Here is a 26,107-nt window from a genome sequence, read left to right as displayed (position 1 = left end):
ATTTACTTTCTCTTTTGTCTTTCACTTTCTTTTGCTCAGCATTATTATTTTGAGATTCCTTCAGATTGTTACTTGTACATACAGCTTCTTTTTTATTGCTAATTAGTATATATCCATATACTAATCATGCATTTTTCTATTGATAGAAATTTGGGTTTATTCCACTTTTTTGGTCATTATAAATAAGCTTTTCTGAACGTTTGTGTATGAGTACTTTTTGTGGACATATGCTTTCATTTCTCTTGGGCAAATAGCTAGGAGATGGATGGCTGGGTTATAGGGTTGATGTATGTTGAACTTTTTAAGAAACTACAAAATGTTTTTCCAAAATTAGTCACACCATTTTACATACCCACCAGTAGTGAAGGAGTTTCAGTTTCTTCAAAGCCTTGACAACACTTGGTGGATCAGTTTTTTAAACGTATGCCTTTCTAGTTGGAATGTTGTGCTGTTTCATTGTGATTGTAATTTGCATTTCTCTGATGACTAATGTTCAGCATCTTTGCATGTGCTTATTAGCCATTCATCTATCTTCTTTGGTAAAACATCTACTTATATCTTTTGCCCATTTTTCAAGTGAGTCCTTCATTATTATTGAATTGTAAAAATTCTTTATATATTCTGGATTCCCATCCTTTCAGGTATGACTTAGAATTTGTGGCTTATCTTTTTATCTTTTAAATAGTTATTTGAAGTGCAAAAGTTTTAATTTTAATAAAACCCAATATATCAAACTTGTTTTATGTATGAAGCTTTTGGTGTCATATCTAAGAAATCTTGCCAAACTCAAAATCACAAAGATTATTTTTCACATATTTTCTTCAAGAAGTGTTTCAGTTTGGCACTTACATTTAGGTCTATAAGTCCATTTTTCTTGTGACTTTATTTAATTCAATGACTTTTATTTTTAGTGTAGTTGACACACAGTGTTACATTAGTTTCAGGTCTACAACTTAGTGACTTGACAAGTTTATACATTATGCTTTGTTTGCCACACGTGTAGCTACCATTTGTCCTGTTACATCACTATTACAGTATCATTGACTGTATTCCTTATGCTGTGCCTTTTATTCCCATGACTTATTCATTCCGTAACTGGAAACCTGTATCTCCCTATCGCCTTCACCCATTTTGCCCAACTCTCCATATCCCTCCCTTCTGGCAGCCATCAGTTTTCTATATTAATAGGTCTGATTCTGATTTTGTTTGTTTGTTCGTGTATTCTTTTCCTTTTAAGGTAACTTTTATGTATGGTATGAAACAAAGATCTAAATTTATTCGAATATGGATATCTATCACAGCATCATTTGTTGAAAGACTATTCTTTCACCATTTATTGCCTTGCCACCTGTTCAAGATCAATTAGTCATACATGTAAGGGTTTATTTATGGATCTGTGCTGTTCTATTCATATGTATATTTCTATTCTTATGCCAGTACCAGACTGTCAATTACTGTGGCTTCATAACAAGTTTTGGAATCATGCTATGTAAGTTCTCTTACTTTGTCTCTTTCAAAACTGTATTTTCATGTAAGTTTTAGGTTTGCCAGTTTCTACAAAATAGCTTGCAGGGATGTTGGTAGGAATTGCCTTGAATCTATAGATCATTGTGGGAAGAGTTGCCATCTTTACAATATTGTATATTCTTACCCATGAATATGATATCTCTATATCTCCTTTAATTTATCTCAATAGTGTTTTATAGTTTTTAGTTATAGTTCTAATTTGTAGGTCTTGCACTTTTTTTCTTAAATGTATTCTAAGTACTCTTCTTGAAGTCATTGTGATTGGAATTATTTTCTTTATTTTTGGTAGTATTTGTTGCTAGTATACAGAAAGACAATCAATTTTTTATATATTTCATTTTACAACTTTGTTTTTTTATTACCTGCTCAGTTTTCTTACTAGTTTTGATGGTGTTTTCTTTTTGTTGTTGTTGTTGTTTTTCCTTAGGATGTTTTACATATAGACTCACATCATCTGCAAATTACGAGTGTTATACTTCTTGCTTTCTAGTATAAATGTCTTTTTTTTTTCCATTGTCTTTTTGCACTGGCTACATGCCAGTGTATAATTTTAATAGAGGCTGTGACATTGTATATACTTACTTTGTTCTTAATTTTAGTAGTGAAGCATTTAGTCTTTCCCTGTTACCAATGATGTTAGTTGTAGGTTTTTCTTAAATCCTCATTATTAGATTGAGGAAATTCTCTTGTATTTCTAGTTTGTTGAGTGCTTTTTAGCATGAATGGACTGAGTTTTGTTAAATAAATGTGCTTTTTTTTTTTTTTGCACATCCATTAGGAGGATTGTGCAGAGATTTTTGGATGTTGTAGTTATTACATTAATTCATTTTCAATATTAAACCAACCTTGCATGCCTGAGTTAATTCCTACTTGGTCATGGTGTACATTCATTTTTATATGTTCCTAATTTCTTGTTAAGGATATTTACATGAGGGATATTGGTGTATAATTTTCTTGTGATGTCTTTGGTTTTCATTCCTCATAATATGATGGAAGTGGTTTTTCTTGCACTATTTAGGGGAACTGTTTGTGTTAGGATCAGCATTATTTTTTTAAATATAATTTGCCAGAGAATCTGTCTAGGCTTGGATTTTTCTTTTGGGGGAGATTTTGAATTACCAACTCATTTTTTTTCATGTTTCAAGTTTTATTAAATTCTGGTTAGTTAAGGGATTCATCATTTACATATAACACACAGTGCTCATCACAACAAGTGCCCTCCTTAACACCCATCACCTATTTAGCATTTTATGGTCTATTGGGATTTTTTTGTTTCTTATTCAGTCAGCTTTCATAATTTGTGTCTTATTAGGAATTTGACCTTTCCATTTAAGTTCTCTATTTTTATATATTTATAAAGTTCATTATTTCTAATAAGTAATTTCACTGTGATCTATAGTGATGTCTCTTTCATTCCTAATTTTTGTTTACTTTGGGTTTCATTAGCTCTGCTTTTCCTACTTTTATGAGGTTGAATCTTTAGTTGATAGATTTTATATATTTCTACATTCCCTTTTAAATTTTAAAAATTAAAAACATTTTTTTAATGTTAATTTTAGAGAGAGAGAGAAAGCGTGAGTGGGGGAGGGGTAGAGGGAGAGGGAGAGGGAGACGGAGGATCCGAAGCAGGCTCCGCAGAGAGCCCTAGGTAGGGCGTGAACTCACGAACCATGAGTTCATGACCAGAGCCAAAGTTGGATGCTTAACTGACTGAGCCACCCAGGTGCCCCTATTTCTACTTTCCTAATTCAAACATTTAAGGGTATAAAGTTTTTTCTCAGCACTTCTTTAACTTCATCCCATCAATTTTGATATGTTAATTTTAATTAGATATTTTCTAATATTTTTTAGATTTTTTTGATACATGAATTATTTAGAATCATGCTTAGTTTCCAAATATTTGGTGATATATCCCCAATTTCCTGTTGTTTTATAGTTAAATCTTTTGTAGTCGAGGAATATTCTTTGTATAATTTTAGTCCCTTTAAATTCATTGAGATTATTTTATGACCTTGAATGTAAACTATTCTGGAGAAACTCCTACAAGCTGTTGTAAAGTGTTTGTGTTCTGCTGTTGTTGGGTCAGGTGTTTTTGTTGTTGTTTTTTTTTAATGTTTTACTTATTTTGAGAGAGAGAGAGAGCGGGGGAGGGGCAGAGAAAGAGAGAGAGAATCCCAAGCAACCTCTGCACTGTCAATGCAGAACCTGATCTGTGGGGCTCAGTCCCATGAACCTGTGAAATCATGACCTGAACTGAAATCAAGAATCTGATGCTTAACAAACTGAACCACTCAGGCACCCAGGATGGAGTATTCTTTAAATGTCAGTTAAGTTAGTTGGTAGTTTTGTCTAGGCTTCTGTATACTTACTGATTTTCTGTCTAGTTTTATTAATTTCTGATAGACTGTTATGGAATTCCCCTGGAAAGCCATCTGGCCCTGGACTCTTGTTTTTTGGCAGATTTTTGATTACTAATTCTATTTCCTTACTGATTATGGGTCTGTTCAAATTTTCTATTTCTTCCTGTTTCAGTTTTGGTAGTGTGTATTTTTCTAGGAATTTGTCCATTTCTTCCAGATTGCCCATTTTATTGGCACATGATTTCTCATAATATTCTCTTACTATTTTTTTTATTTCTGCTGTGTTGGTTATGATCTCTCCTCTTTCATTCTTCATTTTATTTATTTGGGTCCTTTCCTTTTTCTTTTCGATCAAGCTGGCTAGTGGTTTATCGATTTTGTTAATTCTTGCAAAGAACCAGCTTCTGGTTTCATTGATGTGTTCTGTTTTTTGGGTTTTGATAGCATTAATTTCTGCTCTAATCTTTATTATTTCCTGTCTTCTGCCGGTTTTGAGTTTTATTTGCTATTCTTTTTCCAGCTCTTTAAGGTGTAAGGTTAGGTTCTGTATCTGAGACCTTTCTTCCTTCTTTAGGAAAGCCTAGATTGCTGTATACTTTCTTCTTACGACTGCCTTTGCTGCATCCCAGAAGTTTTGGGTTGTGGTGTTATCACTTTCATTGACTTCCATATACTTTTGAAATACTGTTGAATTGTCTATTTATATTCTCAGTTTTGATAATTTTTGCTTTGTGTATTTTGGTGTCTCAATATTAGGGGCATATAATATCTTCCTTGGGTATTGACCCTTCCATCATTCTGAAATGTTCCTCTTTCACATTTAAAAAAAAGAATTTCTTGCTATAAAGTCAATTTTTTTCTATTTTAAATATAGCCATGGCTATAGTTTACATGTAATGTCTTTTTCTGTCCTTCTACATTCATACTTTTGTGTCTTTTTTATCTAACCTGTGTCTCTTATGGTCTAAATAAAGTTGAAGTTACTTTTTGATCTAGTCTGCTAGTTTCTGCTTTTTCATGAAAGTGTTTTGTCCATTCTCATTGAATATAATTATTGATATAATTACATTTATATTTTCTATTTTGATCCTTGTTTTCTATACATCTCAAGTTTTTTTTGTTCTCTTACTACTGCTTTTTTTCTTAATACTTTTTTAGTGTGTTATTTAAATTTTTCTCTTGATTTTTAGAACTATTATTTTAGTTGTGCTTAGTGGTTGCTCTCTTTACTACAATACAAAGTAAAGAAGTAGATTATTAAAAGCTACTTTTGATTAAAATGAACTTAATTTTGGTAAGATAGAGTAACTTTGTTCCACTATAGGTCTATATCCTTTTCCCCTAGTGTTGTCATTGTCACATATATCTATATATGTGGTAAACTCAACAATCCAGTGATAGAATTATCTCTTTATGTAGTGTCACATTTTTCAAAGAAATTAGAGTAAAAGAGAAAATACATTTATAAGTTCCTTTATACTAATTAACATATTTACCATTTCTGGTGTACTTCATTTTCTTTGTTTATGGATTCAGGTTACTTTTTGGCATAATTTCTCTTTAGCTAGATGGCCTTTCTTCAGTATTTTCTACGAAGGGAGTTTTGCTGTCATTGAATTATCTTGGTATTCACTTATCTAGGAATATTTTGCCTTTATTTTGTTTTTGTTTTTAAAAATTTTTTGTTGAAGTATCATTGGCGTTTTCCTTCATTCTGAATGATATTTTTGGCAGATTTATTTAGAGTTCTTGTTTTTTTTCTTTTTTGTTTTCAGTAGTGTGATTTTTTTGACTTCTGTTTTTTTCTGATGAAAAGTTAGCCATTAATCATATTGGTTTTTCCTCTGTGTATGGTGAGTTGTTTTTTTCTTCCTGCTCTCAGAATTTTCTGCCTGTGTGTAACCAGTTTCATTCTGATTTTTCTAGGTTTATTGTCTTCATGGTTATTCTGTTCTGTACATATCAAGTTTGGGAAGTGTTTGGCCATTATTTGTTCAGATATTTGTCATTTCTCTTCTGAGTTGTCACAGTTTCTTAAACTTTGCATGGTTTTGATGACCTTGACAGTTTTAGGTAGTGGTCAGGTATATTGTAGAGCGTTCCTCAGGTAGGACTTGTCTGATGCTCTTCTTATGGTGAAATTGATGTTATAGCTTTTGGGGAAGAAGAGCACAGACGTGACTGTGAATTACCATTTGTAACATGTCAGAGGTTCATGCTATCAATTGGACTTATCACTGATTTTATTAACCTTGGTCACTTGGCTAAGCTAGTGTTTGTCAGGTTTCTCCATTGTTACTTTAAAAATTTCTCTATGCTGTCCCCGGTGGAAGCAAGCCACTAAGCATAGGCCATGCTGAAAAGGTGGGGAATTATTCTTTACCTCCTTGAGGGAAGAATTCCTATGTTAATTGCTGATAATTTTTCTGTACAGGACAGTTGTCTATTCTCTCCTATTTATTCATTTAAATGTTTTTTTTTTTAATGTCAGTGTGGACTTATATATATTTATTTTATACATTGTGCTGTAAACCAGTATTATTTATATTGTTACTCAAATTGTTCCAGCTTTGGACATTGGGAGCTATTTCATATGGAATCATCCATTTGTTTAAGGATTCTTGGTTTCTTTTATTGGAAAGGTTTTTAAAAAAACTTTCTATTTTTCTGTTGAGATTCCCTATTTGTTGAATCATTGCCATAATATTTTTCTTTAATTTGGCATACTTTCTTTTAATTCTTTGAACATATTTGTAACAGCTGTTTTGTAGTCTGTCTACTAAATACAGCAAATGGCCTCATTCAGGGACAGTTTCAATTGACTGCTTTTTCTTTTCTTTTCTTTTTTTTTTAAGTTTATTTTTCAGAGAGTACGAGAGAAAGCATAAGTGGGGGAGGGACAGAGAGAGGGAGGGAGAGAGAGAGAATCCCAAGCAGGCTCTACACTGTCAGTATGGAGCCCAATGCGGGGCTTGAACTCACAAACTGTGAGATTGTGACCTGAGCTGAAGTCTGATGCTTAACTGACTGAACCACCCAGGTGCCCCTAGTTGACTGATTTTTTCAAAGCCTGGTCATTTTTCTTTGTATGTCTCATAATTTATGATTGTTTCTTTTCCTGTTATTTTTGTCTTTGTGAGTTTATGCCTATTCTATTCATTTCTTGTGGTTTTTTGGAAGGGAACAGAAATAAATATGTTTTCAACATGCCGTGTGTATTTTTTATTTATTTTATTTATTTTAAATTTTAGTTAACATACAATGCAATATTGGTTTCAGGAGTAGAATTCAGTGATTCATCATTTATATGCAACACCCAGTACTCAGCACAAGTGCCCTCCTTAATACGAATCACCCATCTAGCCCATCTCCCACCCACCTCCCTCCAACAACCCTCAGTTTGTTCTCTGTCATTGAGAGTTTCTTGTGGTTTGTTTCCCTCTCTCATCTTCTTCCTCCACCCTTCCTTCCCCTATGTTCATCTGTTTTGTTGTTTAAATTCCATGTGAGTGAAATCATATGGTAATTATCTTTCTCTGACTTATCTCTCTTAGCATAATACCTTCTAGCTCCATCAATGTCATTGTAAATGGCAAGATTTCATTCTTTTTGCTGGCTAATATTCAAGTGTGTGTGTGTGTGTGTGTGTGTGTGTGTGTGTGTGTGTGTGTGTGACATTCATTCGTCATTTGATGGACATTTGGGCTCTCCATAATATGCTATTGTTGAGAATGGTGCTATAAACATTGGGGTGCATATACCCCTTTGAATCTGTATTTTTGTATCCTTTGGGTAAATACCTAATAGTGCCATTGCTGGATCAAAGGGTAGTAAAAGTAAACAGTAAGCTAGATCTTTTTTCCCCTAGATCTGAAGCTTTGTATACTTTTTGATCCATAGACTTGGTGCAAGCAAGTTGCTTATGCTGTTTTTCTGGGGAAGAGGCCTGCTGTGCTGATTCTCAGGCTGACTTGTTGCAGTGGAAATGTGCCTTCAGGGCATGGGGGGGGGGCTTGGTGTAAATGGCTCTGGCCTCTGCTAGTTGATGTAGTTTTGCTCCCTGAGGGCTCTCCATGCTGATGGGTGAGTTGAATATGGCTCTGCTCCCCTCTCTAGCCCCAGAGCTGAAAGATAATGCCTCCTACTCTTCAGGGGAACCCTCACAGAAGAACAGTCACCCCTCTTGTCACCCCTGTTTCTGTCAGAACCCTGCATTCACTCTACCTGTGTCCTAGCTTCTTTATCTCAGGCCCATGACTGAGTTTCAGAACTCCTCCAAATTTTAGGGACTCTGGAGGCATGGACCATTGCTTTTTTTCTGGGGGAGGGCCTTGGAATGTTTTTGCTGGCTTGTGGGAGGAAAACAGTGGCAGGACTGTAGCAGTTCAGGGTTTATGTCAAAATGTAGCAGAACACCAACAACTCTGCTTGCTGCCCTCAGCCCTTATTCTGTTCCTGTGCCTGGATATAGTGCAGCACCTTTGCCCCACCTGTCCTTTTTGTGACCGAGGGAGTCCTCAGACCACGCTGGCTGTCACTCCTGGGATTCCTCCCTGCTTTGCTACTTGGGCACCTTTAAGCCAGGCAATTCCTCCACTGTAGCAGACTTCTACAAGTTCAGATTTTGCACTCCACTGCTTATAATACTTTGCGATAGCCTCCATAAGTAGGCTCCCTCCCCACTGCTATACCCACAGCTATGTTTCCCCCAAGACTACTCTCTGCACCTCCTGCCTTCCAAAAGGTGGTTGCTTTTCTACTTGTAGACTTGCAGTTTTTGTTTTCTTAGACCTCTGGTTGATTTCTTGGGTGTTAAGAATGATTTTTATCAAATCATTGTGAGGTCTGTTTGGTGTTTTGGAGGAACAAGACAAGCTTAGGATCTCCCTACTTGTTGCCAATTTAACTCCTCCCTCTCAACATGCCATGTTTAAATGAGAGTTCCAGTGGTAGTTAGTATTTAAAACCATACCTGGGTCTGTGTCCAGAAATCTATTATTTTTAAATTTCTTTTTAACATTTATTTATTTTTGACAGGGAGAGAGTGCTGTCAGGGGAGGTGCAGAGAGAGAGGGAGACAAGGGATTTGAAGCAGGCTCTATGCTGGCAGCAGAAAACCCAATGTGGGCTGGAGCTCATGAACCATGAGATCAAGACCTGAGCTGAAGTCAGATGCTTAACTGATTGAGCCACCCAGATGCCCCCAGAAACCTATTTTTATAACTGAAAACTTGTGTTGCTTTTTAAACATTTATTGAGCAGTGTATTTGGGACATAGGCACTCAGAAAGAATAATTTAAAAAATAATAATCCTGTAGAATATATAAGCCTATGTATCCTAATCATTTTTAACCTCGTGAAGTTCGATTCTCCAAGCAGTTGAGTGTATTGTTTTTTACTATCTTCTTACAGAGATAGGGAAGAGCGATTGGCTGCACTCACAGCTGCTCAACAAGAAGCAATGGAAGAGCTCCAAAAAAAAATTCAGCTTAAGGTAAGGATAGTATATATTTCAATGTGAAATTTTAGAGCTTTCAATGGCACATGAGATTAAATCTTTTATTTAAGGGATTGTATAACATTTTAATTTGTATTCTTAATATTTGGTTAATAAGACTTACATGATTTGGTTTTGGTCCGTTCTAATTCAACTGTCTGAAAAATTTATTTTAATATGATAAAATGATGAGAATAATTAAAGTAATTTTAACTTTCCTGTTTTTACTAACCAATTTGTTAGTGACTTGAAGGCATTACTCTTTGGTTTCTGATAGTTATACTTTTTAATTATTTACAAATAAAAAATGATTAGTATAATTAGTTTCACTTGATTTTCAGTGCCTATGAATTGTGCGATTGTAACTTGGGAAATTGTGATAAACTGCTATTTTCTAGAAAATCTTTACCATTAGTAATACAGTTTCTAGCAGTATATTTTACACTGTGTAACAATTACTTATACATTGTCTCCTCACAGAGATAGTACATTCCATAAGGTAGAGGGCCATATTTTATCACAGGACTTTATCATTCACTAAAATTTAATGTACCAAAAATCTGTTGAGCCTTGTAGTAGACGTGGGGTTAATGAGATGAGTAAGTCATGATTCTAAATTCCAAGAAACTCTTAATGTAGTGTGAGAATCAGTTGCTAAACAGATAATTTCCATATGGACATATTACTTGGAGTGCTATGAAAGTATGGATGAGGACACTGAGTTTAATATGAAGCATTTCAGAAGTCAGGAAAAAATTTTAGAGAATAACTCCTGAGCTGAATCTTGAATGGGTAGGAGAATAGGTAGGTGGGTGGGATGACATTTCCAATCATATGAAAAAGTATGAGTGTTAAGTCAGAATTCTGGAATTGTGTTTTTTCAGCTTGGCTATGTTTTTTGTTTTGGGGGTAAGTCACTGGAGGTGTGGAGCAACCAGAAATGGTGGTGTGGAGTTGGTGTGGTAGAAGTCTGCATCATGATGGGGTTTGTCTGCTATGAGGATATGCTTGGTTTTTACGTAGGGGTCAACATTTCCGAAAGTGTGTTCCCAGAAGTGCTTCTCAAAAGTGTGTTGTAGTCAATTAAGTGTGTAAAATGTTTTTTAGTATGAGCTAGGCTTATTGAGTCACAATGCACAGAGACATACTACAGGCTCCATATAGTTCAGTGTTAAAAACCTGTTTTGCTTTTTTTTTTTTCTCTAAAGCATTTTATTAGAATCCTTTTGACAAGACCAAGTATTTGATTACAATGAAGCAAAGTGGTCTGAATGATATTTAAATATCTCAAAATTTCTATGCAGTTTTTTTTTCTCAAGTTCAAAGCTGCTCACAGGTTAATGCAGGACAGCTAGATGAAGTTCCTAGGATTTGCTCAACACCAAATAAGACACATCCTCTCGTTAGCAAAATCCATAGGAGCCAGGGAGAAAGGACATGGCTCTTCACTCCTCATTGCAGCCCAAAGATTCAAGTGGCAGGAGCCACTATCTAGGCGACCCAGAAGTCTCAACAGCACTTCTCCAAGAGGCTAAGTTCCCAACTTCAGCCATTCAGTCACCAGATTAGACACTGATCTGTAAAAGGGCACTGCCCCAAGTAGGCTTCTAGAATAATCAGGCTAGAAAAGTAAAAAGACAACCATCGAGAAGCACAAGCAAATTTAAAGGCCCTCCTGTTGGTCCCTTCTCAGACCCAAGCCTCCAGTTCTCCAAATGAGTCAGAACTTAATTTTTGACATCAAGCCCAGCAAAAACCTGTTTTGCTTTAATGTAGTGTTTTCCAAATTTATTTGCGGATAGAACCTTTTCCACAAAGCACTTACAATATCCTATGGTGTTGTTCCAAGAAGCACACTCTAAGAGACGTTACTGTGCATGTAGGAGATATTAAAGGGCTTTATGTAAATTCTTATTCTTAGTGTTCACGTCAACATTGAATGAAGACATTTCTTCTATTATTGTAGAAACTTTAATGGAAATACTGTTTTTTTAAGTTCTCCGTATAATTTGCATCATTTTTATATTCTCACGCTTTGACTTCATTCACAGCATGATGAAAGCATTCGAAGGCACATGGAACAGATTGAACAAAGAAAAGAAAAAGCTGCTGAGTTAAGCAGTGGGCGGCATGCAAACACTGATTATGCCCCCAAACTGACGCCTTATGAAAGAAAGAAGCAGTGTTCCCTCTGTAATGTCCTGGTAGGTTGTCATTACTAATATTGTGATGATATGATTTATTACTAAAGTTTGTTAAACTATGGAAATATATTCTCCCGGTCTTTTAAAATTCATATGATTTTAAACCGTGGATTTCTTTCATGATTTTTATGCTAAGCAAGTAGTATAAAAATAGCATTGGTTGGCATTTAAGAGTATCAGTGCAAAGTGCCAGAGTAATGCAATTGCTGCTAAAATGGATATATACCTGCTTAATTGATAGCCCAAGCAATATTTTTGGGTACTGGAATCAAAAAAGAAAAAGGCATTTTCAGTCTTGAAATTTGAACTCTGATACTTAGAAGAAATGATATCCTGTTAAGGTTGGTTACAATGGCATGATTTTTCTTATGTATCTTCTAGAGGATTCTCAGAGTTGTGTTTTAAAGAAAATATTTTTAGCCTAGTATGTAAAGGCTAGTGTGATATCAACATGCATATGATATACTGGCCTGAATATATAATTAGATATAATTATATGTTGATTACAATTGCTTTGATTTTATGCTTTTAGATCTCTTCAGAGGTGTATCTTTTTAGCCATATTAAAGGAAAAAAACACCAGCAAGCCGTAAGAGAGAATAGCAGCATTCAAGGGCGTGAACTTTCAGATGAAGAAGTGGTAAGCTTTACTTCTGTTCATTTCCACATATTTATTGAAAACTCAGTATGTCCTATATTATAAAGAATTCCATGTTGGTTGTGATTATTTAAAATTATATTTAACATTTAATAACTACTAAAATATAGTATACAAATATGTCATTTAGTATACAATTTAGTGCTCACTTTGACAGTGCATATACTAAAATTTAGTAGACAGTTTAACAAGAAACAGAAATAAGAACAATTTTACTGTAAAAAAAGTCATAGTATTTTGATATTTTAATAATATACAAAAGAATTCTTTAGTGATGCCCTGCATTTCTTGGAAAATAATTAACAATATACATGTCATGTAAATTGATAATTTTATGAGTACAGTATTTAGAAATTTTTGGAAATGCATTATTTATCTACCTATAATTGCTTACAGTGGAATTTAGATTTGTATGAATATTTTTAGAAATATTTTACATTCAGTTGTTATCTAGACATGGATGACATTGCTAATCTATGAATTTGTTGGTTCTATTTATAATAGCAAATTTCTAGAGCTACCCAAAGATGAGACATTCATGTTTGTGAAGTATCTCTTAAGGTGCCCAGGAAAAGTTATTATAGTTCTAATGAGAGCAGTAACTGTATATACATACATGTGTGTGTTTAACTCCTGTTCCCCAGTGTAACGTATATTAATAGAGTACACAAATCTCAAGTATACACCTTGATTGATTTTTACATATGTTTCACTCACATCAAGATATAGATCATTTCTTATACTCCAGAAGGCTCCCTCATGCTCCAACCCAGACATGTCCCCAAGCGGTAACTAGTCTACACCATCAGTTAGTTTTCCCTGTTCTGGAACATTCTTTAAATGGTATCATACAGTATGTACTTTCTGTGTCTGGCTACTTTCACCTACCCCTAACTCTGAGATTGATCTTAAATGTTTATGTGAAGTTGTAGTTCATTCTTTTTCTTAGCTTTTTATCAATGCTCTCCAGGTGAAGGAATATATTTGTAGTTGAATAAAATAGGGTTTCATTTATTAAAGAATGGAAAATGTATACTGTGGGGAATTATGGAGCTTCTCAAATAAGGTGTTAGAAAGGGCTTATTATAGGATTTGGGCTTGTGCTAGGTGATTTGGTTGGGGAGGGGAAAGTTCGAGGACTTGAAGCTTTGATCTGGATTGGATGCTGTCAGGAAGCAGGGGTAAGTCTGTGGTTGGTTCTTAATAAATCAATAAATCTTACCTGGGTAGAAGGACTGAAGCTACTGTTTTCTCCTGAGTTTCTGGGTATGACCAGCACTTGATGGAAATTGCACATAGTTATTTGGGCTTACTTCTCTATGATTTCCTCCTTTTGAGGATATTCTCCCCTCAAGCTCCAGTGGCTTTGGCAGCTCTAAACCAAATTCTGTCTCTTCAGCTCAGTAAGGCTGCTACTTTTAGTTTGCAGTGTCTCCATGCCAAAAATTGGTATAAGCCTTTCAAGGAAAAATCCAGAGTGAATGTGGAGCTTACCTCATGTGCTTCCTTTCTGTTAGGGATAACGGTCTCAAGTTCTGGCTCTGTTGGCTGTACTGTAATGCCTTCAAGTTGATATTTGGTATACTTTGTACAACATTTTGAGTTGGGAGATAGTCCAGTCAGTATAAGCCACTCCACTGTGGCTGGAATTGGAAGTCTCCTAATATTTAATTCCTGTATACACATTGTTTGACATAATGCTTGACACATGGTAAGGTATTTAATAAAAGCTCATTGAGCTGAGTTGAACTGAGAGCTTCTACTGAATGGCTTTAGGTACCTCTAATAAAACATGTAATTAATCATCTATTTAGTTTACCTCAAATAATTTTTTGTCTTTTACTCAAATTGTATGAGTATTTTAAGAGTGAATAGTAAGGATTTTTTTTTATTTTACTTGAATCATTCATATAATTTACCCCATTCACTCTTTAAGTTTGCTGTTTAGAACAAGAGTCATGTGTATGTGTGTGCCACTTTGAAAAAATCTTAAATTGCTTTCTTTAATTAGAATTTAATTATTCCATTACAAATGAAAATTTTCCATTTATAGAAATTACTTGTAATTTTCTTAATTAAAAAACTGTATTATTTAATTTACAACAGATTATTTAAACATTTTCTGGAATGTTGCTCTTATATAAATTGAAATCTAAATTTTATGTGTTTTACTTCAGTGAGAAAAGTTGAGAAGGAAAGAATAGTTCATGCAATTTGAAAGAAAAATGTGCAGTATTGTCTAACTTTTGTAGCTCTTATAGCATAGCCTGATGTTTAGCTGTTGTGATTTGAGATTTGGTTGATGTGTTCATTTTTTTATATTATTTCAGTTGAAAGGAATTAAATTTTCCTTAAGTTCTCACTTAATTCATGTAGTTATTCTGGGTTATAGCCCTTTCTTCCTGAAAACAAACATGCGATATAGGATATGAGTTATGTGATATAGTAGGGCAGTTTTATATTTACTCACATGGAAGTTTCATTTTTAATCAGTGGAGGTATCTGTAGTAAACATACTTGTTCTACTTAAAGTTATTACTTGTCATCTGTGATGTCTTTATGTTATATACACCTTGTCTGTGACCCTTCTTCCTTGACATGTAAGATTTTATTTATACCACCTCTGACCTAATAAAATTGTACCTTTGACCTTATGCACTTGACATATCAGATAACTTACTCTTGATCTTTGACACATTTTTTTTTTAAGCCTGTTAAATGTAATAGGTAGCTGCCTGGCAAGAAAGGTATAATGTTTTGTGTTTTTGTTGTAATTTGACTGGGAAATTTTTCTTGTTTTTTTGAGACTTCACAAAAAGAGCTGTTATGTGTTTGATTTTTTTTCTCTTTCATTGTCTTAAAATCCAGGTGTTAAAAGTAGCTAATTTTTGAAGGTCAAAACAAATGGGTGCTAGTTTAAATACATTCCAAAATTTAGTTTTTATACATTGCTAGAGAAATAATGAAGTATAAGTTTTAATTAAACCTCTGATTTCTGAGTCATCCTCTTTTCACACCAATATCTAAAGAAGCTAATAGTGATTTTTGTGAATGTTGAATGAAGTACATCCAACCTTATATAGAGAATGAAGTTAAAAAGGGTTTTTTTTCTAATCCATATTTTTCTGTTTGTGAGACTCCTTGGTGTGTTTGTTAACCTGTGTACTTAAGTAAATTTTATTTTCATTTGGTTCATGGATGTATAAAAAGAACTTTCATGAAGGATCTTAACTATAATTTATTGGATGTTTACAACCAAATGTGATTTTATGAATCCCAAATTAGCATTTCAGCTTGGAAAAATTATGCAAATTAGGTGATTGAAAGAAAATGATATTTTAAGTTAGCAAAAACATGAAGACATTACTGTACTTAATGAAATATAAGCTGATCTCTTTTGCCAGAGTGCGCTGGTGTTGAGGTGAAAGAAGTCTCCTAGATATCTCCTAGAATTGATGACAGTCTAGGAAATAATAGATAATTCCTAACAGATTGGTTCATTTCCTTGCCTTGCTTACCTTTGTTTGTAGAAGCCAGAAGTATTTGTTGTCTTTTTGTAATCATGTTAGGAAAGCATTTTGTCTGCTTCTCAACAGAAAGTCAAGTCAAATGAACAAACTGGGACTCATTTAGAATAAATATTTTTCCCCCAGTACCTCAGTTGGGTACACTTTAAGTTAATTTGAGAAATTATCTAAAAATGCCTTACCCTTTCTTGTAGGATATAGCTTCCATTGCCTTTATTTTCTCTTTAATAGGATGGAAAAATTTTTGTGGTGTATGTGTATATGTGTGAGAGAGAATGTGTGTGTGTGTGAGAGAGAACATGTGTATGTGTTCAGTATGTAACACACATATATAGCTGATTGTTAACATATAATTCTTCTAACTTTTAGAATTCTTATGGTGGTAAATTCACCACATTGGAACGCGGGCGTGCAGAGGCATGTAGCTGTTTATCCGTGCTGATTTAGTCTTCTTCATTGGTTTAAGGAAAAAATTTGAAGTAGGTAACCAGTTTGTTTTAAACTTAGTTGGATCCAATAATTTAAACAGTTTCTCTAGTTTGTACCTAGCCTCTTTTGAATAACAATCCTTAGCCCCTATCCACTTGCTTATCTCCTTAAGATAGCATCTATGTGTATTGGAGGAAGAGTATGGCTTACTTGACCCCATATTAAGAGGAAAAGTTGAGGTCTTTCTACCAGATGTCTTCTTTCTTTTCTGATTTCCAGTGTGAGACCCTTCTTTACCTGTTCACTTAGTAAACCAGTCATGAAGAGTGGCTGGTGAACTCTTGATCTCTTCTTTCCACTTAGTGTTACAGTGGAGCATCAGCCATTTGTTTGCCTCTTCCTGACCAGGTCACCCCTCAGTCCTCTCTGCCCATATGTCTCCGAGTCTTTGCCATAACCTTCATTCTGGCCCTGACAGGCCTACTGGCTTCTACCACAGGGTTCATACCACATAAGAACTAAGAACATTTTGGGAAAGCTAAAACACAAGACATCTTCCTGACCACCTAGCAAGGCCATACTAATAGACCTATTTGGTGACAGGGACAGATGGAGAGACTGTTTCTTTTGAGAATCAAAATTATACTTTGGGCATTACTGTCACTTAGCTAACATATTATCCCCCTTGGGATACACATTAAAACTTTTTTTTTTCCCCTCCTTTTATCTTCAAAATGTTTTGGCTGGAAAGAGATAAAATTTCCTTTAACCACTCCTTCCTCCTCATTCTAACCAAGCAATTGAGCCTTAAGGTTGGAAAAGGGAATTTTCTTCTTACTGTGGAATAAATACTATGATTTGAATTCTCTAGGCTTCATTATTGACATGCTAAAGGGCAAGATAAATAAATTTGTTAAATCTCAGGCAATTAACTTGGTTTATAAACCTATTGTTTTGCTGCATTTATCTGTTTTATATGTCTAAAGTTGATTATTGTAGAGTGTATTTTTCTTGTATTTATTTTAGAACAAATTCTAACCACCTTTCTAGCAGAGTTGAACTGGGCAAATGCCATATGCTAAGAAAGTTAAAATAGATCATCACATTCATAATTTTGAAATATTACTTCATTGATGTCCATTTTGCATACCTTTTCTGATGTTATTTGACCATTGCACTTTTCCTGCTAATAATCACAGTCTTGGGGCGCCTGGGTGGCTCAGTTGGTTGAGCATCGGAATTTGGCTCAGGTCATGATCTCACAGTTTGTGAGTTCGAGCCCCACATCGGGCTCTGTGCTGACAGCTAAGAGCCTGGAGCCTGCTTCGGATTCTGTGTCTCCCTCTCTCTCTGCCCCTCCCCCACTCACGCTCTGTCTCCCTCCATCTCTCAAAAATGAACAAACGTTAAAAAAAATTAAAAAAAAATCACAGTCTCTTTTCTGTATTGGTTTTCTTTTAGTTAACATTCAGTTTTAGAAATATTGATCATTAATCAGAACTGTAGTTTTCTTACAGTTTTTTCAAGATTCTCTGTCGTTGGGTTGGTAAATTACAACTACATGAAATTCTCTTCCATGAACCTTTTTTTAAAAACACAGTTGGTTTATTTTAAAATGCAGTTTCAAGGGTACCTGGGTGGCTCAGTTGGTTAAGCATCCAACTTTGGCTCAGGTCATGATCTCACTGTTCGTGGGTTTGAGCCCTGCATTGGGTTCTGTGCTGACAGCTTGGAGCCTGCTTCAGGTTCTGTGTCTCTCTTTCTGTCCATCCCCCACTCACATATTCTCTCTCTCAAAAATAAATGAATAAACATTAAAAAATAAAATAAAATAAAATGTAATTTCAAATAGGTAGCAAATGCCTGCAATTTAGATACTTAAGCTCTCTAGTGTTTGATAAAACTCTATTTTGTGACCCTTAGATAGCTATACAAATGTGAAAAGCCATTTTCAACTGTATTTCTCTGCATGAGTCCATATGTATTATAATATGTGCTGCTTTTTGTTTACAATATGATAGTTATCTAATTTTATAGTTTGCTTATAGCAATTAAAACTATTTTTTCCTTTTTGCATGTGTTTATTTGGAAATTAGAATGGAGTGTCCCAACCTGATATTTTAAGTGTTTAAGTTGTAACATGTTGGCTGTTATTTTTAGTGATACCCATTCCCTTTACAAAGTTGATTAAATATCTAAACATTATTGCTTTTTAAAAGACATAAACTCTTAAACTCCTTAAACTCTTATTCAAGATCATGGTGGTTTGGGATGTCTAGAATAGTGACTACTTTTACACATCTACAGATTACAGACTAATACATTTTCATCTGGCTTTTGTGTGTCATTTGTGAGGAGTTGCAGAATCATCACCATGGGCGACATTAAAAGACCAAAGCAATTGTGATGACTATTTTGCAGCTGCTTTCTTTCAGTTGCATGATAGAGGATCAGAAACAGTGTTGTAGTGAGGCATATTTATATAACCCAAGCTACTTCTACTTCTCTCAAAGTTTTGTAATATGTACTTCTTTATATAGAAATTTGATACATGCATAATCTTGAAATCCATAATATGATAATTTCATATTGTAACGATAAAGGAAATAAAGGATTTATTTTTAAAATCTTTTTTAATGTTTATTTATTTTTGAGAGACAGAGAGAGACACACACAAATCTGAAGCCCGATGCGGGGCTTGAAACCATGAACTGTTGAGATCATGACCTGAGCTGAAATTAGATGCTCAACCAACTGAGCCACCCAGGTGCCCCGGAAATAATGGATTTATTAATAGGAGTTTATAAGCAGGAATGTTACCACTCTGACAAGAATAGTTAATGAGTTTAACATTTTATTTGCCTAATTTACATAATTCTTATTTTCCTTACTAAATAATTGATTATGAATGCTTTTATTTTAATTAATTAATTTATTAATTTATTTAGAGTACAAGCAGGGTAGGGACAGAGAAAGAGGGAGAGAGAGAATCTCAAGCTGACTCCATGCCATCAGCCCATCAGTCGGGCTTGAACTCATGGAACCGTGAGATCATGACCTGTGTCAAAATCAAGAGTTGGACACTTAGCTGACTGAGCCACCCAGGTGCCCCTAAATGCTTCTATTTTAATTTGGACTTTATTAGGTTCTTTATCTGAAATTCAATGGCCAGCATATTAGTTCCAAAGTAAATATTTATAGAGGAGCAGACCTCTGATCAGAGTTATTGAGTTTTAGTAATAATTATTTTGTCAATTGACTTCTCTTGCAGTCTTTAGAGGCACATCTGTTGTGTCAGGAAAATCACAAAGTTGTAAAACAAAATTTTCACAATCCCAAATTTGGTCCTCTCTCTCAAAAATTTGTTTTAGATTACAAAGTATTTCAGCATCATAAAGGAGTGTAATAAACCCCGTATTTCTGTCACCTAGATAATGAGATAACACTTATTTCCTGGTCCCTCCATATTTGGAAAGATGGAGGGGATACAGAAGCTATAAAGTGTGGGTAGTGACGCCAGGCTCTGGGAATAGAACTAAATCCTTATGTTGCATGCTGAGAAATCAGTAGATAATCCTAAAACTGGAAAATGAAGAAGTGGCAATGCAAACGTATATTCAGGAATATAGAGAAGAAAGATAAAATAACCTACTAAAACCATTGTGCCTGGATTGGAGAAAGAAGTGGGAGAGCGGTGGGAAACTACTTTCTTTGAACCATTGACTGTGTTAATCATGTCTGTGGGTAATACTGACAAAAGCATAAACATTTTTAAAAAAATAAAGAACTACAGCAATGGCAATTATGTTCATGGCCATGTTGCTCAGGAATCTTCTGTGTCCATAATTTTTTGTTCATGGTTAAATTAGGTAAATTAATGCATATGCCACCATAGATGGCTATCATAGTGAACTTGGATATTTTGGCCAATTATATTCTTAATTCTTTTATTTTAAATTTATTGCAGTATCCTTTGATGCCTTTAATCCAAATACTGGATTTTTCCTTTTTTTCTGTTGCTTTCTGTTCCTATTATTTGTAGACAAATAATAAAACAACTATCAGTGTATCCCCCACTCAGGTTAGTGAGTATCTTCTGGTAGGAAATTATGTTTTTGTTTGTTTCTAGTGCTTTTGCTTGTGAAAGATATTTTCACTGGGTGTAGATTTGTGGCTTAATAATTATTTTCTCCAAAAATTGAGAGATAGTATTCTTTGTTTTCTTGCTTCCATTCCTAGTAGTGTAGATTTTTTTCTTCTTTATTATTTTTTCAAAATTGACTTGGCTGTTCCTCTGCTTTTCAGTTTGTACATAACCTCTGCAATTAACTTGTTAAACTAAGAAAATCCAGTTTGAATTTTTATTGACATTGCTGTGGAATTCTACATTAAATTGGCAAGAGTAGGCATCTTTTAAATATATTTTCTTTCCATCCAGCAACATGTTTGTCTACTTGTGCCTTGCATTTGTTTATGTGTCCTTTAGTTAAGCGTTCATTTTCTTCATTTAACTCTTAAACATGTTTTAGTAGGCTTATTTTGTTTCTAAATTAATGGGGTTTTTTTTTTTATTTTTTTTCAACGTTTTTATTTATTTTTTGGGACAGAGAGAGACAGAGCATGAACGGGGGAGGGGCAGAGAGAGAGGGAGACACAGAATCAGAAACAGGCTCCAGGCTCCGAGCCATCAGCCCAGAGCCTGACGCGGGGCTCGAACTCATGGACCGTGAGATCGTGACCTGGCTGAAGTCGGACGCTTAACCGACTGCGCCATCCAGGCGCCCCTAAATTAATGGGTTTTAAAAGTATTTTAAAGTGACAAAATTTAAAAAATTCCAACAATTTAGAATTACAGTTATTTCCTTTTAAACAAAAAGGTATTTCCAAGGTTATGGATTAGAGAGGTGGCAGTGCCTTTTGTTTTATGAATATGAGTATATATGTGCCATTTAAAAGTCTGAAGTGATTCATGGATTTGACTGCCATTCTGTATAGGGACCAGACTAATCTTCTGGGCATTGCTTCAGTTTTAAACTATGTGATGCTAAAATGAGTCCTGTTCTTTGTTTTTAATTTCAACTTTTGTCACATTATGATCAGAGTGTATGGTTTATCTAGGCTTCTACTTTGGAGAGTTTATTGATTTTCTTTATGGCTTAATACGCTGTAAAACATTAAGAATACATTTCTCACTTTGGGTATATATAATATATATTAGATCAGATTTGCTCATTGTTATGCAAATATTCTCATTTTTCATACCTATTTTTTCTGCTCACTAATACCCTTTTCTCAAAAATGGAAAGATTGCCAGTATACTATTATCACTATTTATACATGTCTTCTTGTGTTTTAAAAATCACTCTATATATATGTATATCACAATGTTTTATTATCATTACAATTATTTACATAATTTTTGTCTTACTAATGAATTTTACCTCTTAAAAATATGAAGGGTCCCTCTTTCCTATTTCATGCCTCTCTCCTTGAATATTATTTTTGTATGGTATTAATTTTGCAAACCTAGTTTTGGATAGTGCCGCCTGATATGTCCCTTTATATCGTTTCCCTCCCTTCTTCTCCCTTTTGCTCTTGTCTCCATCATAGTTTGTTTTTGCACCTAGATATGTTCTTAAAAAGCATAATTTTATTTTAGCTGTTTCCTGCTTTATAAAAAAGTACCATGCTATATACACCCTTTTGGACTTAACTCTTTTCTACTGAATATTATAGTGCCTCAATTCATACAAGTTAGAAAATTGTTGCCATTTTTATTCTTTTTTAATATATATATTTTTTAGAAAGAGGATGCACATGAGCGGGAGAGAGGGGCAGAGGGAGAGAGAGAGAGAGTCTTAAACAGGCTCCACACTCCATGTAGAGCCCAATATGGGACTTGACCCTACAACCCTGGGATCATGACCTGAGCAGAAATCAAGAGTTAGACGCACGGGGCGCCTGGGTGGCGCAGTCGGTTAAGCGTCCGACTTCAGCCAGGTCACGATCTCGCGGTCCGTGAGTTCGAGCCCCGCGTCAGGCTCTGGGCTGATGGCTCAGAGCCTGGAGCCTGTTTCTGATTCTGTGTCTCCCGCTCTCTCTGCCCCTCCCTCATTCATGCTCTGTCTCTCTCTGTCCCAAAAATAAATAAACGTTGAAAAAAAAAATTAAAAAAAAAAAAAGAGTTAGACGCTCAACTGACTGAACCACTCAGGCACCCCAAAATTGTTGCTGTTTTTAAACAGCTTTGAGGCATAACTATCATAAATTAGACTGCACTTACTTTTAAGTTTACTATAACTTTTAGCATATTCATACCATCACCATGATCAGGACAGTGAACATAGCTGCCGCCTCAGTAAGTTTCCTCATCTACTGTATCCCTGCTGATTATCTGCCTACTTTTGTTCTACTAATTTTTGAGAAAGGGATATTGAAACCTTTTATTTTAATTGTGAATTCTTCTATTTCTCTTGGCAGTTCGATCAGTTTTTGCGTTATGTTGTTTCAAATTGTATTATTAGTGGCATAAATGCTAATGATGGTTATGTCCCCTTGATTAATTGACCCCTTTCATATGAAATCACCTTCTTTATTGCTAGTAATATTTTTTGCCACCTTACCTAAATATTAATTATCCATTCCAGCTTTCTTTTATCTAGTGTTAGTGTATCTTTTTCTATTCTTTTACTTTTAACATATTTATATTTTTGCATATGTCTTTTTATTAAACACTTAAATAGACTTATAGACAATCTGTGTCCTGGTTCTGGTGACTTTGATGTGAAGCTACAGAGTTTCTGAAGCTCTTGTCACCTAGGGCTGTGAAAGGCGCTCACAACTGAGGACTTCCAGCTTTGCCTCTGAGCATTCTTTTCCCTTTGATCTTTTATTGAAAGGGTGATGTTATTTGTGATCTTTGGTAATATTGTTACTGGGATATTATTGAGATGACTTTGAAGGATGAAGCCTAATTGTAATGTAGCATGCTGTATTTGAAATCTGAGAATTCTGAGAAAATACCTTTCATTACAAAGCTTGGTTCAATATAATTGAACCATTCCCTGTTGCAGTATTGAGTTCAACCTTTCTCTATCTTCACAGCATAATAAATTAATAAGCTTGTTGAGCTCTGTGCTTTCCTTTGAGTCATTTGTTAAACCTCAGATTAGATCAGAAAAGAACATCAGAATCTACAAAAGAAGTCTTTACCCCATTTATCATCTCCACCTACAGGAAAACTGATGGAGTATTTGTAATTGTCACTGAGTGGCAGGGGGACAGATGGTCGGCTATCATCCTATCAGAAGATGGCCTTTTCTCTTTGGCGTGGTGTCTGTTTCACAGTATTTCATTAGCTTCATTTTTCTTGTTTGTCACTTGAGACAATGTAATACATAGACTATAGTAGATAAAAATAGAAGTGTGTCCTATACCTGTAGAAAGGGACCTTGGTGGAGTTGAATCTTTTGTCTAATTAAAATTGTCTATCGGGTTTTAAAAGTTGTCATTGTCTTATGTTTAATTTTTCAAAATGGATGCTGTCACAAAAGGCATTGTTTTGATAAAAAGCATTACATTTCAGATTTTATTAAATTTACTGTTTGACAAATTTTTAAGTTTTACTTAAATGTAATAGAATTCTCAAACTTCTTATCTTTTTAAGCATTTTTTCAGCACCTGCTTATGCACTTTGCATTAGTCCAGGCACCAGGGAAGCACAGATGAATGTCAAGTGAGCCTAACTTTTCAGTGTATGCTGTCTGAGTTTCATGAATCTCTAAACACACTCATTTTTAAAACTGAACTAGTTCTTTATATGGTGCTTTATTTTTGAATAGTGTTTAGGTAATATCTGTAGATACTTTATTTGATATGGCAAATTCCATCTTACAAATCACTAATTACAAATCATCTTTCCTCTGAACTCATTCTGGAGGATAATCTGCTGAACAGTTTGTGGAGTGATACCAGTCAGAATAATAGTTTATTGCAGATTGTTTTGGTGTTATTCTTGGTAAAACTCTGACACCCAGAGAATCTTACCTCTTTAACTTAAGCAGTTAGCACAAGCCCTTGGCATATAGTAACTATTGAATTAAATGTTAATAAACTAAATGTTAATGAGCTAATTACAATTTATTGTTTTCAATATATCATATTGAAGAGTAGTATTGGTATTCAAAATATATGGTAGAGTGCTGTCTAAAAATACCATGTTGTTTTAGTTGAGTATTCTTTTATTTCCTCCGTTCATCTGCTTCTTTTTCTCCTAATTTTTCTTCTCTTCTAATTTTTTCTTCTTCTTCTCTTCCTTCATTCTCCATTCCTCTACTTCCCCCTCACCCCTCACTTTTCTTACCCTTATCATCATCCAGAAAAAAAAAAAAGATGTTCCATTCCTCCAGCCTCCACCTTTCCCCAGTTTTTGTAGAAGGCAGTGAGGAAGTGTTGTAAAATGCCTCCTTATTTAGCTTATTTGTTGTTCTACCACGTAGGCTTAAAAGAATAGAATGCCTTATAATATTTTTAAGAATATAAGAAAAAGCATTGTTTGGTTTTAGAATAGACTGGTATCGTTGGATTTTAGATTCATAGTTGAAGAAGTACAGGATGAGGTTTAGAGAAAAATGTTTTTCCAAACAATATATGAAAACCCTTACATTTATTCCTCATATATTTAGATTGTAACTTGGTATCCACCCTGCTCTTGAAAGCAAACTTTTAGCTGCAAAGAAATAAGTAAGCTTCTTGAGTATGAGATTGGATTTCAATAAAGAGGACTTTTGATTTTCAAATACATTTGTATTATTGCAATGAAGCTTTAGTCCATTTTTTTTTCAAGGAGACGTGTTTAAACTCTTTTGATCCTAAAAAGAACATCCTTAAATATTCTCATGTCTGTGTTGTAATATTTTAGAACAATGGGCAGCAGATTATTTCTTTTGATATACCACATTTTATGAAATGTGTTTATTCTGAGGTATAACTTGAGTTCTAAAAATGGCAGTTTAATAAAATTCTTTATTGTGTCACTTATGTTTTCTTGCTTAACCTATTTTTAGAACTTTTACATTCTTTTCCAAAAGTCATGAATCTGTCTGTAGCTTAATTTTTTTCATTTCTCTATTAAAAAATGAGGAAGTATGAGAACTTTTAGGAAGAGTGAAAGAACATCAAGGTCATAAATCTCAGTATGAATTATTTAATATAGCAAATTATGGTAGAAAGACCATAAAAGGTAATTAAAAGAATAAGGGCATAAACTTTGATGAGATCATGTCCATATAGGTATTAGTTTCCTTATATACATCATTCATATTTCATATTGTAGCAATGTTTTTTAAATAAGTCACAATTGTGACTTAAAAATTAGACTTACAATTTGTGTGTGTATAATTAGCCATCACTGATTACCTTTTGGGCTAGTTACAACATTAGAAAAGGGGGAACCTTAGGATTTATTGTCTAATCCCTTTATTTTACTAGGGAGGAAACTGAGGCCCAGAGAAGTCACTCAGTCATGAATTGTAGACTTTATCTTGCTGTAGGTATTTTGACTCATAGTTCAGTGCTGGTTCTACTGCATCACTCTGCTTTTCTATGCCTAAAAGAAAAACAGTGACTCCTATTAATGCTTATGTAGGATTAATACTATCAAGTAGCCAAAATGGCCAACTTAGACTCACTTCTGACTTGTTAGTAGGAGAGTAGGACTTGCATTGAGCCAGGATTCCATGAGATTAGGAGTTGTACTTTTTCTGTTAGGAAGGAAGGAGATTCAGGGGCCTTTGGGATGATTTTTGGTCCTGAGTACTTTGTATTTTGAAAACGACTAAGTAAATCACAGATACTGTGTCTTAAGGAGTATATTTTGCTTTTTCTTATGACTGTGGCATAGTAGA

At 34.4% G+C, this 26,107-nt stretch overlaps 1 protein-coding gene across 7 annotated transcripts in view; it reads left to right on the top strand.

Moving 5' to 3' along the window:
• The window catches only part of SCAPER (S-phase cyclin A associated protein in the ER), a 521,436-nt gene that overhangs the window by 176,428 nt on the left and 318,901 nt on the right, over positions 1–26,107 (top strand). For all 7 annotated transcript variants that reach the window (XM_045058993.1, XM_023255046.2, XM_023255044.2 and 4 more), the window contains 3 exons: positions 9,300–9,381; positions 11,436–11,588; positions 12,121–12,228. In XM_045058993.1, coding sequence (XP_044914928.1) covers positions 9,300–9,381; positions 11,436–11,588; positions 12,121–12,228 — 343 coding nt within the window. The remainder of the gene's footprint in view (positions 1–9,299; positions 9,382–11,435; positions 11,589–12,120; positions 12,229–26,107) is intronic.

The sequence above is a fragment of the Felis catus genome, chromosome B3 (assembly GCF_018350175.1).
Source record: "Felis catus isolate Fca126 chromosome B3, F.catus_Fca126_mat1.0, whole genome shotgun sequence".
Taxonomy (NCBI): domain Eukaryota; kingdom Metazoa; phylum Chordata; class Mammalia; order Carnivora; family Felidae; genus Felis; species Felis catus.
The sequence above is the reverse complement of the archived record's forward strand: the minus strand, read 5'-3'. Positions and strand labels throughout refer to the sequence as shown.